The sequence below is a fragment of the Gobio gobio genome, assembly GCF_949357685.1.
Source record: "Gobio gobio genome assembly, chromosome: 10".
In the NCBI taxonomy this organism is placed as follows: Eukaryota; Metazoa; Chordata; class Actinopteri; order Cypriniformes; family Gobionidae; genus Gobio; species Gobio gobio.
Window position 1 is genome coordinate 29,317,540 of NC_137116.1, and position 17,560 is coordinate 29,335,099.

The window sequence follows — 17,560 nt, forward strand, 5'->3', positions numbered from 1 at the left end:
GACAGCGAGAACTCGGTTTACATCGATCAAAATGTCTAGCCACTTGGGGACAATATTCAGGCTAGGGGAACTCATATTAATGTTGAAAAACCTCATAAAATGAACATTTCATCCCATGGGACCTTTAACTGAAATGTCCGTAAAATTACTGGATAATGTTCTGGTAACTTTCTGCCTGTATATTACTGGATTTTTTTTTCACTCAAGCCTTAAATTTACCTCACTAGTTTATTTAATTTGTCGGTCAAAAATGTGCAAGTCCAAGGCAGTTTTAATGTGAACTTAATATTCCAAGAAAAACATATGAGAGCTTTTACACCAGCTCCTTATTCGCCAAACTATCCATTCCGCCCCTCCTTGCTTTTGGCTTTGTTTTTTTAAAGGAACAGTAGTACCAACATTTACAACATTTTCTGATGTGTTATTGTTGAATGACCCTCAGAACATGAACCTGCATGCAACTATATGAGCCGACAAAGCATACTGGGGGTGTCAATATTTAATTATTGTACAAGTTCTCAAAAAATCGAGCACGTAGAGGTATAGATAAGTGTATTCTCTAAAGAAATCCTACACTACAACATTTTCTGATGTATTATTGTTGAAATATGACCCACAGAACATGAACCTGCATTCAACTATGTGCTGACAAAGCATACTGGGGGTATCATTAATTTATTATTTCCCAAGTTCTCAAAAAAAAAAAAAAAAAAAAAAACACAACGTAGAGGTATAGATAAGTGTATTCTCTAAAGAAATTCTGCATTACAACATTTTCTGATCTGTTTTTGTTGAAATATGATCCCCAGAACATGCACCTCCAACTATGAGCCGACAAATCATAATGGGGGTGTCATTATTTAATTATTATACAAGTTCTCCAAAAAATTGAGCACGTAGAGGTATAGATAAGTGTATTCTCTAAAGAAATCCTACATTACACACAGCAGCTTGAATGTTCCCCGTTGCCATGGCAACTCTCAACGGCCACCAGGACTTATACAGTTTTATAAAAGCTATTTATTATTTGTTGTAAAGTGTAAGAATCACCTCAGAAAAATAAATTCTTCTGTCAGGCGCAGTTGAAGCCTAGGACAAACGCTGTCAAGATGAGATGGTGTAGCCAGGCAGTGTCTGTGTCATTATTCCAACATTATGTTCATAACTTGTTACGAAATAAAAAGTTTAACACCTCAGTCAGAAAAATGTACTTTCCTCTCTTGTCTTTGTCTGCAAGGGTACTGTTTAAACGCACAGTCACCTGACTAAGATAAATAGTAAAATCATAAACCTGACTCTCCATTTTCTTCCACTCCAGATAGGGGTGATTCAGGTTATACTATATATTTGTATTTTTTTATTTTATTCTCTTATGCATATTTTAAATCCATTTCTGTGTAAAGCACTTTGAATTGCCACTGTGTATGAAATGTGCGTGCTATATAAATAAACTTGCCTTGCCTTGTCAACATTAGCCTGGTGTGAGCGCGGCGCGCACTTTTCAGTGGTTGAGGCGTGCGCTGTATATCACGTTACAGAAAGACGTACAGTCAAAATAATCGGATCAGGTTGTTTACATGGTGGAATTTTTTGTTTGATCGGTTCATGAACAGGTTTATCCCACCCCTCTTAAACCGATTACAATTTCATTAGTTTTGTTGTATTCCGATTGAGGTGTTTATATGAGCATTTTCATTTGGATTGGACTTTTAAACCAATAGTGCTTCATGTAACCGCATTGAGCCAAAACATCAGACCTCAAGACTGCATTTAGCCCTTTGCTGATAGACATTTCGTAGTGGTCTATCCAGTGGTCTGGATGGTTTACTACAGTCTTGCTTTGAATTAGTCTAAGTGACAGCAGAGAAATACTATAAAATACAAGAAAAGAGCTCAGCCTCTCAGCAGCAGTCAACGGTATGCTGATATGTCTTTTGGAAAGGCATTATGTTTTTTTAATTCATATTATTAAGAATGGTTTATAAAACTGGAAATGCACTAGGAAATGTCAGCTGTTGAAAAAGCACAGCAACTCTTCCTGCTGATTCTGGGAGGCTTAAGGTATCTGATGACACCTGAAAGCTTGTAGTTTTCCATTATTACATTTGATCGGCAAGTAATACCTAAAAGCAACGGGGAATGTGGGCTTCCTACTGCATATGTTATACAAAATATATCAAACCTAAATGGATCATGGCAAGGCAGCATTAAATATTTCAGCTGTATTGAGTCTGCCTATATGGAATTGAACTATGTGTAGAACAAGACAAAAACAAAAAACATAAAACCTAAAAATAAAATCGATTCCATAACAATGGTGGAGGGAAATTGTAACACTTGAGAAAAGTAATTATTTTTGCTGCCAAGAATAAGCCTTGTTGGGACCTACTTATCTGCATTATATTTTAATTGTATTATATACTTTCAACTAAAAATGTTTATTATATATTATTACATTATTATTACTTTATTTCATAACTAGTTTTACATAACTACATTTTACATTTACTATGAATGAAATGAAATGACATTGGCTTTGAATCTTGTATGACCATCTTTTCGTCTGGGATTGTATCTGTTGTTCATGCTAATTTTCAACCAATAACCATAACTCAATGTGATGCATTAGAGTTTTGGCAGGCCCAGACTGAGTCTCTTTGAGTCTACCATGGAATGTGTTTAAATGTACAAAAAAAAAAAAAAAAAAAACCCAGATGGCCCAACCCGTAAATACTCTTCAGAGTATGGTGGTGTTTATTTACAAGTGCACTGAAAATTCAATAGTCCAACAGTGAAGATATACACAGATCAGGCATGACATTACGACAACTGACAGGTGAAGTGAATAACTGATTATCTCTTCATCACGACACCTGTTAGTGTAAGCGTAAGGATTTGAACAAGCTTGACAAGGGCTAAATTGTGATGGCTAGACGACTGGGTCAGAGCATCAACAAAAATGCAGCTCTTGTGAGGTGTTCCCGGTCTGCAGTGGTCAGTATCTATCAAAAGTGGTCCAAGGAAGGAACAGTGGTGAACCGGCGACAGGGTTATGGGCGGCCAAGGCTCATTGATGCACGTGGGGAGTGAAGGCTGCCCCGTGTGGTCCGATCAAACAGACGAGCTATTGTAGCTCAAATTGCTCATGAAGTTAATGCTGATTCTGATATAAAGATGTCAGAATACACAGTCCATCGCAGTTTGTTGCGTATGGGGCTGCATAGCCGCAGACCAGTCAGGGTGCCCATGCTGACCCCTGTCGACCGCCAAAGGTGCCAACAGTGGGCATGTGAGCATCAGAACTGGACCACGGAACAATGTCAAAAGGTGGCCTGGTCTGCCAAATCACATTATCTTTTACATCACGTGGATGGCCAGGTGCGTGTGCGTCGCTTACCTGGGAAAGACATGGCACCAGGATGCACTGGAAGGCAAGCCAACGGAGGCAGTGCTTTACGCAATGTTCTGCTGGGAAACCTTGGGTCCTGCCATCCATGTGGATGTTACTTGGACACATACATGGAAACGGTATTCCCTGGTGGCTGTGGCCTCTTTCAGCAGGATAATGTGCCCTGCCACAAAGCAAATATGGTTCAGGAATGGTTTGAAGAGCACAACAACGAGTTTGAGGCATTGAATAGGCCTCCAAATTCCCCAGATCTCAACCCAATCGAGCATCTATTGGATGTGCTGAACAAACAAGTCCGATCCATGTAGAGGCCCCACCTCACAACTTAAGGATCTGCTGCTAACATCTTGGTGCCAGATACCACAGCACACCTTCAGGGTTCTAGTGGAGTCCATGCCTTGATGAGTCAGAGCTGTTTTGGCAGCAAATATTAGGAAGGTGGTCATAATGTTATGCCTAGTCAGTGTATACAAGTGTACAGTCCCGTAAAACAAAGTACCAAACCAACAGATAAACCAAAACAACAAAAATATATATAACTATACAAATACACAAACTCTCGAGTATCCACACTATAAAAGTAGGTTTTAGCAAATTTTATTTAATGAAAATCTCTCACAAAGTAAAAAGATAGCCTAACTCTTGGTTTTCTCAGGCAGTGTGAAGAGTAATGATCATCATAACTAGAAATACAGAGTGTTTCAAGTGCCCTGTTACAACTGTCCCCATCTCCCCTATTATTTCACCAGTAGCCTAGCAAGATGTAGACCATGCCATTATTTCTCAATTCTCAAATGAAGCAGGACATAAAGAGAAAACTGTCACCTACTGCCCATGGTGCATTAAATTCTTAGTAACACCAGTTTTGCAGAACACTGCAACTCAGTTGCAAAGTGACCCTGTGCCGAACAGGAGAACAATCCCAATCAAAAGAGACAGATAGAGAAGGTGATTGTGCAGACAACCATATGTAGGAGACCCTGAAAAGTGGGGGAAAGCAGAAAAACAAAGACTTTTGATGCATTTAAACTATAACATCAAAAATCAACCCCATCTAAAGGACGAAAAAAAGCACAAAGGAAGAAAAAAATCCAGCAGAGCAGAGTAAGCTATGTTTAAATTGGAGCTCAGCGAGTGGGATCAACCAGTCATCACACACAACAAGCTTTGTCACGTTCCACCACCACCACCACATCACAACAGATCAGATTCTCAGACAAGTGCTAAATGAAGAATACATATACAGTAATGTATTTCTGATCTAGATGGGCTTAAGTATTACCTTCTATCTCAAAGTTAAAATATATATTAGAGATGGATATTGCATGTTTACCCACAATATTTGTAGTGTTTCTGTTATTGGCACATCATTTAAATCACATAGCTCAGAGTATAAAATAGTCACTGTGGAAGAGGAGTAGTGAGTATTGATTCTCCATCGATTCTGAGCTTTCTCATGGATATAAGCTGATACACAGTGTGCACATGCAACCTTTATTTACAGCATTTGGTTTAAGCTGTAGGCCAGGGGTCTCAAACTCAATTTACCTGGGGGTCGCTGGAGGTAGACTCTGGGTCAGGCTGGGCTGCATCAAGTATTCAAAAAAAAAAAAAAGGAGCACAACTGATCCAATCTTCTCAATCTTTATTATTAACAGTTCTTCAACATGAATGTTTCTTCTGAACATGACCTGTTCCTCTGAATTTGAACTTTCCTTTTGAACATGAACGGTTCTTCAGAACATAGGCTTCTCTTGCCTACAATTTTTTTTTTAAATATTGCCTATAGAAATTAAATTATGTAACAATGAAATAATGAATGATTTTAATTTAATTTTAAATAATGGACTAATTCAAAGCAAGGCCGTAACCAGGTCAAACAGAACAGTGAACGAAATTCTAGGTCTAATTCTAGTTGGGAAATAATCTTTTTGGGACTATTTGCAAACACTATTTGTATTAATTTGCGTCAAATATATTATTAGTCCCGAGATTCCTCGCATGAGTGAATAAATACCTAGATCTGGTGGCTATATTTGAATTACTTAGTAGTCTGGTGGTAGAATTTTGTAAACTGTGTCAAAGGTTGCGGGTTCTAATCCGCTCTAGGGTTCTATAGTTTTTTTTATCTTCAATTAAAATCAAAGATGTTCATCAAATATTGTATATTAAGAGCAGGGACACGTTTGTGTGCATTTTGTTTTGTGATTTCACCGGAAAGAATAGAGTCTCTCTCCGCAACGGAATCAAGCGATAGCTCGTCTGTGTGAAGACTGCACAAGCTAAAAGAGAACGTAAACCCCGCCTGCTTTGATGTGATTGGCTATCACAATCATTTTGACATTGACGAGTGCAGTTAGTTAGACCACATTCGTTTCGACTGTCTGATCAGCCTCACATTCTGTTCCTGTCAAACACGTGGTGTCAACCACTTTTACTGCATGAGGGAGGGGCGAGCCAACTCTCTCTCACACACACACATACACGTCTATATTACCAACAGGGAACCATCACTCCACACTGACCAAGAGGGGACCTGTGTTTCTAGTCATTTTGAAGAAACAAAACTTAGATACAAAATTTTGTTTTAAGGTCTTTTTTCATAATATAACTTCAAATAAGCATTTATTTTTTATTTTTTAAACATGCCAAGAGGGGACCTGACCGATGTCTACCTATCCCACTCTCAGAAAAAAAGGTTCAGGGCTGTCACTGGGGCGGTACCCTAAGGTACAAAAGTGAAAAGGTACATCTTTGTACCTTACTCACCCCTGAAAGGTACATTTTAGTACCTCAAAAGGTACATATCAGTACTTTAAGAGTGCATATTAGTACCTTAAAGGTACATATTAATACCTTAAAGGTACATATTAGTACCTTTTTTGTTATGTACCTTAGGGTACCGCCCCAGTGACAGCAATGTACCTTTTTTTCTGACAGGGGACCTCCATAGCCTGCAATGGAGCTGTGTGTGTGAAAGGGAAGAGAGCTGGCAGTCAAGTCTGTCTTCATTATTTAATAAATATATATATATAATTATATAATGTTCACACAGGCATCAGGGAACACAATGAGCACACAACGGAGAAAAAGCCATGTTGTGGACATTACAGAAAAGAATTTAAGAAATTAAAAAATTCTTAAAATTAAGAATTATCTTTAAGAAATTAATTCTCTGTTGTGTCTTCATACTTACAGTATATGATCCGTCCACATCTCTCATTTAAGCTTATTTTCAAGAACACCAACACTGTAAAAAAAAATCAGGTCTCCAATTGAAAATGTTCTAGTGAGCGATCACATCTAAATTTTTTAGTTGGCCAAATTGAATTTCTTGAATTTTAATTGAATTAAAGTGCATCAATTTACAGAAAATTTTCAATTCGAGACCTGAATTTTTTTTACAGTAAAGGTATTTCAATGTGTGACTTATTTTTAATTAAAACATAGTTTCTGCTCTCTAAAATCCCAAATAATGTCCTTTGTTTTTGAGATTTTTAGAGTGAGATTTGATTTCTTGCACCAATAATAAAAAAAAAAAAATAGGACTGGACAAGCAGAAATTGTTCTTTAAGTTAATAATCACAGGTAATCACTTTATATAGTAAATAATGATTATGTTAAACACAATTACTCGGTCCCCTGTTAGATAGTAAATCACGACACCAGTGTGTTTGCTTTGTCATTTCTTGCCATCTCAAACACACTGTAGAGATTTAGAGTTTTTATAGCAATAACTGAGTTTTAAGAGTTAAATCAAGCAGAAATATTTCTCTAATGTATTAACTGCAGATCATCAGATCAATGATTATGTAAAACACAATGACTCGGTCCCCTGTTAGATAGTAAATCACGACACCAGTGTGTTTGCGTTGTCATTTCTTGGCATCTCAAACACACTGTGGAGATTTAGAGTTTTTATAGCAGTACAGTTTTTACAGTAAAGGTATTTCAATGTGTGACTTATTTTTAATTAAAACATAGTTTCTGCTCTCTAAAATCCCAAATAATGTCCTTTGTTTTTGAGATTTTTAGAGTGAGATTTGATTTCTTGCACCAATAATAAAAAAAAAAAATATATATATAGGACTGGACAAGCAGAAATTGTTATTTAAGGTAATAATCACAGGTAATCACTTTATATAGTAAATAATGATTATGTTCAACACAATGACTCGGTCCCCTGTTAGATAGTAAATCACGACACCAGTGTGTTTGCTTTGTCATTTCTTGCCATCATAAACACACTGTGGAGATATAGAGTTTTTATAGCAATAACTGAGTTTTAAGAGTTAAATCAAGCAGAAATATTTCTCTAATGTATTAATTGCAGATCCTCTTTGAATAGTAATAATGTTAAACACAATGACTCGGTCCCCTGTTAGATAGTAAATCACGACACCAGTGTGTTTAATTTGTCATTTCTTGCCATCATAAACACACTATGGAGATTTAGAGTTTTTATAGCAATAACTGAGTTTTAAGAGTTAAATCAAGCAGAAATATTTCTCTAATGTATTAATTGCAGATCCTCTTTGAATAATGATTATGTTAAACACAATGACTCGGTCCCCTGTTAGATAGTAAATCACGACACAAGTGTGTTTGCGTTGTCATTTCTTGCCATCTCAAACACACTGTAGAGATTTAGAGTTTTTATAGCAAGTTTTTTTAGTGTTTTTACTTTATTTTAACATGATTTAAAGCATGACCAACAGGGGACCTGAAAAATGTCCCCTCTTGGCTCAGAGGTCCCCTGTTAGTGAGTGTGTTACGACACCAAGGTCCCCTGTTAGATAGGTAGACAAGTACACACACACACACACACACACACACACACACAAAGGCAGCAAGCGTGGCACACGCAAGAGCTCAGCAAAAAGGTGCTTTTCAGAACAACACGCGGGCCGCACTAACACTAAACTTTGATGTCAAGTAAGGGGCCAGAAAATGAGACCCCTGCTGTATTTATGCACATGTAATGCATTTTAAAATTTAAGTTAAAACATAAGATTTTTCTTTGCTAGTTAAATTTACTTGAAACACATTGTAACATCAGTCCACTGGAGGCAAGTTGCAGAACCTAAGTGCAGTTTTTATTCCAAAATACAATACATAAAACAAAGACTTGCTTGGCAAAACAATAAACAAAAGACTTGGCTTGACTAAACTTGACATGAACAGACTTGAAGACAGACTTGGGCCCCGTCCACACGAAGCCAGAGCTTTCCCTATCCGATCTTTTTTTTTTTTTCGTTGTTTCAAGAAATATCTGCGTACACACGAGAGCATGAAAACGGCTCAAAACTATGTAGTATAAATGCCAGGCCAGTATGTGGCGCTGTAATTATGCCACAGAAATGCACTAAAAACGGAGAAGAAGAGTTGTGGCTAGAAGGGGTACAGCAACAGTCAGAGGTGAGGCAAAATTTCACAATAAAATAACAATAAATAAATGTGCTACGTACCAGATATGTTTTATTAACGCCTACACCTACCCCAACCCTATAATACGCTTACAATAATGCAAATACAGTAATTAAATGATGCAGTATTGATGTGCGCATGCCCAGTGCCTGTAGTTGTATCCCTTCTAGTCTTCCCCGCGCAGGACGTGGTGTGATGACATCACCGTTTCACAAAATATACGGATTGGCTGTACACACAAAAACACAAAGGTGTCATTTTCAGATTTATCCACTCTGGGACCCGGTTTCAAAAAATATCGGTTTCATGCACCCAAAACGCCGGATCAGTGTGGACGAAATGCTGATACGGTACAACATTTTTTTGTATACAGCTAGGGATGGCTGACGCGAAACTGACGTTTCGGCGCTCTGCCGAGATCCTGAAGCGCAGATGTTTTGAAACACTGCTCCGAACTGTGATTCGAAACACCCATGTCACGTGACTATGGCTAAATGAAGCTTCGAAGTGTTTCATCAGGTGTTGCCTGCCAAAACTGCGTTGATTAAAGGGGGCGTGAACAAACCACACAGTCACACATCTGTATAAACCTAATTCCCCACAAAGTTTAAAAGTGAAGAAATTTTGTGATAGCAGTGAGATTTATAGTGCGCTTTGGTTAGATAGGCTATATTTAGGTTAGATTTAAATGAGATATATTGACTGATAGGTATAGACAGTGACAGATAGGATAGATATAGTGACACATTCATATGTTAGATAGTAACAGATAGCACAGCATGAGTGAGAGATATAGAATTATATAGATTCATAGGTGATATGTAGATAGATATATTAATAGAATAGATAAAAATGCTCCATATAAGAGATGCCGTACATTTTTTTTATTGCTGAACAAATAATCATTTACAAACAGCATGGCAATAACAGAAAATTTTTGTATTACAAAATACAGATCAGGTGCTTGAAATTACAGTAGAAAAATATATCAGGCAAATCATAATAAAAGAAACAAAAAACATTAAAGGGTTAGTTCACCCAAAAATGAAAATTCTGTCATTAATTACTCACCCTCATGTCGTTGGACACCCGTAAGACCTCCGTTCATATTCGGAACACAAATGAAGATATTTTAGTTGAAAGCTGATGGCTGAGAAAGGCTTCACACAGGCCTCCATTGGCATTCAGTACATTGACACTTCCAAGATCCATGAAAGGCACTTAAAACGTCGTTACAAAGTCTATCTCACCACAGTGGCTCTACAATAATCATACAATGCGACGACAATAGTTTTTGTGCGCAAAAAAAAATCAAAATAACACCTTTATCCAACTTGTTCTCGACTTCCGTGTATGCCTCCACGACGCATGCGCGAGAATATGACGCAGATCCGGCGTTCGGACATATGACCCAGAAGCGATTTGTTTACGAGCAGAGGAAGACGCGCGTGTCTAAGCTGTTGGATTCTACATTGATCGTGCTTTAGGTCTCGGCGTAGAGCTCAAAATGGGGCTTAAGTGTGTATTTCATCGATTCTCGAACACCGGCGCTACGTCATATTCTCGCGCATGCGTCGTGGAGGCGCACACGGAAGACAAGAACAAGTTGGATAAAGGTGTTATTTTGATTTTTTTTTGCGCACAAAAACTATTGTCGTCGCATTGTATGATTATTGTAGAGCCACTGTGGTGAGATAGACTTTGTAACGACGTTTTAAGTGCCTTTCATGGATCTTGGAAGTGTCAATGTACTGAATGCCAATGGAGGCCTGTGTGAAGCCTTTCTCAGCCATCAGCTTTCAACTAAAATATCTTCATTTGTGTTCCGAATATGAACGGAGGTCTTACGGGTGTCCAACGACATGAGGGTGAGTAATTAATGACAGAATTTTCATTTTTGGGTGAACTAACCCTTTAAAGTCGCTAGGGTTTTGTTTGAAGATCATATTCTTCTATAATGGAAAAAAGACTGATTGCATTTTCATAAATTTGAGGGCTTTTGTATAAGAGTTAAACTCATTATGAAATTAATAAAATCTTGGTTTCACCTTTAAGAACTTGCATTTGTGTAGGCTATATAAAATGTTCCCAGCATGAGGATGTTGTCAATCAGGAAGTTATCTTTGTTATTGTCCATGACAAGAGTGGTACATCTGTGGTGTGGGTTCATTTCCATTTGGAAACACCAAATAAAGTGAGATGTGTGTATTGTGATAGGCAGCTAGCCTTCATGCACCATTTGAGGAGCACTCATCCTGGCATTTTGGAGGGTGCAGAGGACAACAAGTGTCCCATGTGAGAGGATTTTCAAAGGCTGGAGAAATTATATGTAAAAAAAGAAGTCAGCTAACTCCTTCAACAGCAGAGCAAATCATATTGCAAGGCAAAGATTCGTTTAACAACATACATCTTTACTAGAAGAGATGCAGGAGTTCAACATGCAAGTGTACAACTTCATCACCGTATCACATACTCGCGCATGTGTAGAAGAAAGCTTTTACAACAAGCTTTTATAACATTTTATAATGTTAACATTTACTAATTGAACATTTTGTTACTAAATTACTCTGTTTTCTCTGTCTCTCTTTTTTTAAATTTTTATTCCATTTATTTAGGGTTTGGTTTGCAAAGGCGACAATGGTAAATAACATATCGATGTGCTCGAACCATTGTGGTTGTTGCTCCACGACAGGTAGGATATGTTTTTGGTTTCTTCTGTATTCTTTTCCTTCAGTCTCCACAAGATATGACTTTGGTTCATCACAGAGCTGTTTGACGAGCCCGATTCAGTTATGGCCTTTAGAAGTTGCAAGTCTCATCTCACCTTGTAAGAGTGGCCAGAGAGCTCTGCTGGAGTTGTTGTAGTATGTCTTTTGACAGTCTTCTTTGAGAGTTGAGTTCTGACAGCAACGTTGTCCTTTGAGGCTGGCACCAGAATGGACTTGCTGATTGGCAGAGTTGTGCACGTCTGCCTCGACATTAATCTCTCCGCTGGTGAACCCAGTGTCTCGTCGCGTGGAATATTTCTGAGGTTGAGCAAGTTTTCAAACACATCCGAGCCATCACTTTTGGATTTCGCCATTAAATGTTTTGCACATCGCACTGCCCTCTTGGCTAGCCCGTTAGCTTGTGGATACTCAGGGCTACTGGTGGTGTGTGTGAAATCCCAGGCATCAGCAAATTCTTTGAACCGTTGGCTTGAAAATTGGGTACCATTGTCTGAAAAGACTTTGTGCAGACTCCCATGAACTGCAAAGTGCCTTTTGAGTTTTGTGATCACTGTACTGGAGCACAGGTCACAAAGCAGATCAACTAGTACGAGATAGTGTTGACCATTCCACTCAAAGATATCTGTAGCCACACTTGACAATGGAAGTTCAGGGATGTCGTATAAGTGAAGAGGCTCTTTTTGTTGATGGGGCCTCATACTGTTACAGACAGAGCACGACAGTACCTCCTTTTCAATGTCTTTGGTTAGAGAAGGCCAGAACACAATGCCCCGTGCCCTGCGTTTGGTTGCATCAAGGCCGGGGTGACCTCTGTGAATTCTGGAACAACTGTTCTCTGTCCCTTCATGAGTACACCTTCATCGACTATGAGCTCATCCCTGAAAGGAAAATACTCACAAATTTCTGCTGGCAGCTTTGATTGGCTAGAGGGCCATCCTGACTTGATAATACTGCAGAGTCGTTGAAGGATTTGATCTTGTGCTGTGTGAATTTGAAGCTCCTTCAGTCTGGAAGACGAGATGTGTTGAATTGACATGACCTCGAAGTCAGCTCTGTCATCAGTGAGTTCGTCTGGTGAGTCTCTGGGGGAATGTGATAACGTGTCGGCAAGGAAAATGTGTTTTCCTTTCTTGTAAGTGATTGTGAAGTTGTATTTCTGCAATCTTAGCATCATGCGTTGCAGCCTTGCTGGAGCTGTGTGGATAGGCTTGTTAAGGATTGTTACCAAAGGCTGGTGATCCGTTTCAATGTGAATTTGTTTACCGTATATGTAGTCATTGAATTTGGTGCACGCGAATACCACAGCCAGAAGCTCTTTTTCAATCTGCGCGTAACGCACTTCTGTTTGCGTCAGAGTACGTGAAGCGTACGCGACAGGAGCATCTTCTTGAAGACACGCAGCTCCGAGTCCAAACTGGGAAGCATCCCCGGTGAGTGTGACAGGTTTCTGGACATCATAGTATTTCAAGGACTAGAAATCCTGTGCTTCAGATCTTCGAAAGCCTCCTGATGCTGTTTAAACCAGCACCACTCTGTGTTTTTACAGGTCAACTCACGCAGGGGTGCAGACAACTCACTGAGGTTTGTAATTGATCATACCCAGGAAGCAGTGCAGTAACATTTTCTGGCGGCAGCATTTCTGTTATTGCTTTCGTTTTAGCCGGGTCAGGTTGTAGTCCCTTGCTTGTGAAAATATGACCAACATAGCTCACCTTTTTGCACTTTTGAGGGTTCAGTCTCAAGTTCACGTCACGAGCACGGTCTAACGTGACTGACAGCGCACGGGTAGCCAGCGAAGATTTGTTCCATAGCACGCTGAAAGACCTCGCTGGCTGAATTAATGCCATAGGGCATCCGAAGAAATCTAAATCTTCTAAATGGCGTGCTGAAAGTAGTCAGTAGGGAAGACGTATGATCCAGTGAAATCTGCCAGAATGAGCTTTTGGCATCTAGTACTGAGAATACAGAGGAGTTTGGCATCTGCGCTGCCACTTCTTCCACTGTACACATGGGGTGATGTGGACGTTTTAGAAACTTGTTCAGGTCCCTAGGGTCAATACACACTCAGCACACCAGTTTTTCTTGTAAGTAGCCACCATGGATGACACCTAATCAGTTGGCTCAGATATAGGAGTGATAACGCCGATAGCGACCATTCTTTCCAGCTCTGCTTTTACCTTGTGTTGCATTGCTGCAGGAATTCTTCGTGCTGGACGGACGACAGGTTGAGCTTCTTTGTTAAGTTTCATGCAGTATGTTACAGGAAGCCTTCCAACTGCAAAGTTCGCAAAACTTGCGTTTTAGACATTCTGGGTCCTCACGTGATTCAGCTAGAGCAATTATTCGTCGGTTTTCTCCCTTACCCGTATAAACAGTGGGTGCATAGACAAACGTTTGTTCGCCCTCAATGGCCTCTGAGCCAGCCAGATTAAGCAGTATGAAAGCTTTTGTGCGAGGCTCTTTCTCTGAGTGTGCAGCAGCAATAAATATGTCAAATTTCTGCTCATACACACGTCAATTTTCGGCGGTATTGCCATCAGAGACAAGTGGATCGGGTCTGCGGAACCCTTCAGTCATGTTTTATTGAGCGATGAACGATGATGGCTTACTGTGTGAATGTTCGTTGGAAGAGTATCTTCTTTCTTCACGGCATTCACGATTCCGTGAGGGCCACTTCTGACACCATGTTGAATGAAGAGCGGCAAGGCAAAGATTTGTTTAACAACATATATCTTTGCTAGAAGAGATGCAGGATTTCAACATGCAAGTGTACAATTTCATCACTGTATCACATACTCGCGCATGCGTAGAGGCAAGCTTTTACAACTTGGTCTGTTTGGTTTTAAAGCTACAGAGCACTGTTCTACAGGGGATAAAGGGGAATAGTAGCATTTAGTATATAACTATTTGGTTCAATTATTAAATTTCATTAACTGGGAAGAGATCAGGCTATTTAAAGAGAAAAGAAAATGAAGAAAAAAAATACAGCAAATTATGAAATTAAATAGCCTTATATAATCACAATAAAATGGTCTTTCATTAAACTATATTACAGAATGTCGTAATAAACTTGATTACAGTCTTAAATCCTCTTTTCTCAAACAAAACATTTGTTTTGAAACTGCCCTATAAAATGAACTAAATCTCTAAAAATAAAGTTCAGGTTAAAGAAAATGTTGCTATTAAATATATCTCTGTAAAATACAGATAAATTTAAACTAGATCATCATATCCATTGTGTCTTGTCTGGTATAGAGCCGTGGTGACTAATATTGGCGTATCTCTCTCTCGGCCAACATCGCATCTATTTTCCTAGTGTCCCTTCCCTCCCTCCTGCTCGTTCTCTTTTCCTCCTTCAGAGATAGATGATGGCAGAGTGCCTTCTCTCTTCCTCTGCCAGCTGCATTTTACAGAGTGCCATGCTGACACCCTAAATGGGCACTGGCCTCAGAATAAAAACACTTAATTATTGTATAAACCATCAGTTGCCAGTCTTCAATCACACACATACACACAGATGGTTGTTTGTCATTACTCACGGTGAACTGGCTACTCGCTTCCTGGGTCTTGAATTTAGATCAGGATAACACAGTCTATGTGCCATACTGAACCATTAATGTCATCCCCAATTTACAGTGCCTCACAGGGCAAAACTGACTTGACCCTGCTGCAATTCATTCTGTAAACATCCCTATCAAAATAACTTGCGTTCAAACTAATGTTAGCTTAAGTCACTTAGCATTACACAAAATCTGTTGACGCAGACTGGTTCCCTTTCGAATGGGAACTTTCAACGCTATCTCACGACCAATTCGTACAGATTTGTACAAGGTGGCCAATTTGTACAAATTCTTACGACCTCACTTGTATGAATTTGTACGATTTGTCTAAACCGCAGTGATGGGTAGGTTTAGCGGCGGGGTTTGAGGTTAGGTCATTCGTACGAATTCATACAAATTGGGCAACTTGTCAAATATGAATGACTTAGCAAAAATCTTACGAATTCATACGAGTGAGTTTGAACAAATTCATACAAACTTGCCACCTCTTCAAATACATACAAATTGCCGTGAGATTAGGTTAAAACTTTACACTGCATCTGCTGACGCTTTGGGAAACGTCATCAGCGTGACTAATGTTTGAAGCATGTATTTAAACATTACAACAGTCTGTGATATCACTACTGGTGCACCCGAGAGTATAAAATGGTGTCTGTAGTGCACGTCATCAGCTTTTTTATCTTCAGGAGCCATTTGTTTGCATACTTGTGAAACCACATACTATAGCACTCTTTCAAGGGTTTCAGGAAGTGTGTGTTCTTGAAGGAGCTGAATGCGCTCATTGTAAGAATTTCTTCATGAAGAAGCTCAGTTTGCACCTGTCCTTATTCTTGAGGCATGGGGGGCAGGTATCTGCACCCTGTGGCTCAGGACTTGCGATGGCTGAGGCAAAGGGGAGACTGAGTTTGCAAGTTGAGCTGGATGAGGAATTCGAGCAAGGTATATCCCTCTCATGTTCTTCAGTCACTAACTCGAGAAATCTGCTGAATCAGGGCTTTCTTTCTCTCAAATCTTCAGATCCAGTAGATAGCACTTTATTGGCATCTAGCTATGAAAAGCTGGATGTGGCTGTGGAGGGTATGTGGAGCTGGTGGAGGTTATGGCCCATGCCATGGATAGATTCGATTTGGCTTGGCGGTGCGAGAGACAAGTGATCGCTCGTGGCAAACTTGACGAGTTTCATGTTTCATCACTTTTAACATATGATTGTCAAACACTGCTTGAAATTAAAAACATCACTGAAGAGCTACTCCATGATGTCCAGTGTGGTGCACAGTTTGCTTCTCCTTTTGTGACTATACCTGACTATCTGCAAAATATCATTGCGCCACTGCACCCATAGTACGGCAGGAAAGTTCCTTGATTACGCACGAAGGTCTAGAAAAACGCAACTTTCATTTTCCGTCGGTCTTAGTACACGATGTAACTATACACATCACAACATGTAAATAGGAAAATGTTGCCGTTATTTTGTCGCTTATTGAGCAGTAGGCTAGATGGAGCCGTTAACCTCCAGTCTTTGTGCTAAGCTAGGCTACACTCTATAAAAAAAGGTTATTTTTTTTTGATGCTTCAGTGGTTCTTCAGAGGTGCTATATAGCACCTTAGTCAAAGAACCGATGAAGAACCTCTGAAGAACCACTGAAGAACCACTGAAGCACCAAAATTGGTGCTATATAACACTAAAAAAGGTTCCCCTATGATTACGAGCCAAGAACCATTTTTGGTGCCATATAGAACCTTTTTTTTTTAGAGTGTACTGACAAGCATTTATGCTAAACTAAAACATAATTGAATGTAATTTCTCTTGAAAATTTAATTGCATACATGTAAATATATTTGTAATTACTGGTACACATTTTTGTGTTGTAAAGCACAACAAAATATGAAATATAATGATTAAAATTTTACTTTAAAGTTAAACTTATAAGCTGACATTACATCTTTAATTTGGCATAACAAGTGTATTTTAAAGTGTACTAGAAACATAGGCATGAAAGTGTACTCTCTTCAAGTCTCAGGTCTTTTATTTCAGTAATATAAGGAGGCCTGTACAGTTTTTAATAATACACTTTTAAGATCAGAAGTACTCTACAAGTGCACTTTTAGTACAATTAAGTACACTTCTTTTTCACAAGAGAAACTGACATGAACTGAAAGAAAGCTTCATCTCACTTTGTACACTGATAAGTGAAAACACACAAATACCTGTACACTTTCCTAACATGAGAGTATTTTCAATTGTGTATGTCATTAAATAAACCAAGTAAACAAAGTAAATAAAAGCTATTAAATAAAAGACAAATAAAATAATTAAAAGACAATAATACAGATCAGAGGTAAAAGTCTATTAACAGCCTCACACCATCAAGCCAGAGTATGTGAATTTGTGTCTCACATAAGGAGTCAGTGTGGAGTCTATTACCTCCTAATGG

At 38.9% G+C, this 17,560-nt stretch overlaps 1 protein-coding gene across 1 annotated transcript in view; it reads right to left on the reverse strand.

Annotated features, from left to right (window-relative positions):
• Positions 1-12,263, reverse strand: part of gpat2 (glycerol-3-phosphate acyltransferase 2, mitochondrial) — a gene marked incomplete at its 5' end in the record, with an annotated part of 162,044 nt that extends 149,781 nt beyond the window's left edge. The window contains one exon of the mRNA XM_079826318.1: positions 11,661-12,263. Within this exon, the coding sequence (XP_079682444.1) occupies positions 11,661-12,263 (603 nt within the window). The remainder of the gene's footprint in view (positions 1-11,660) is intronic.
• Between the last annotated feature and the right edge of the window lie 5,297 nt (positions 12,264-17,560).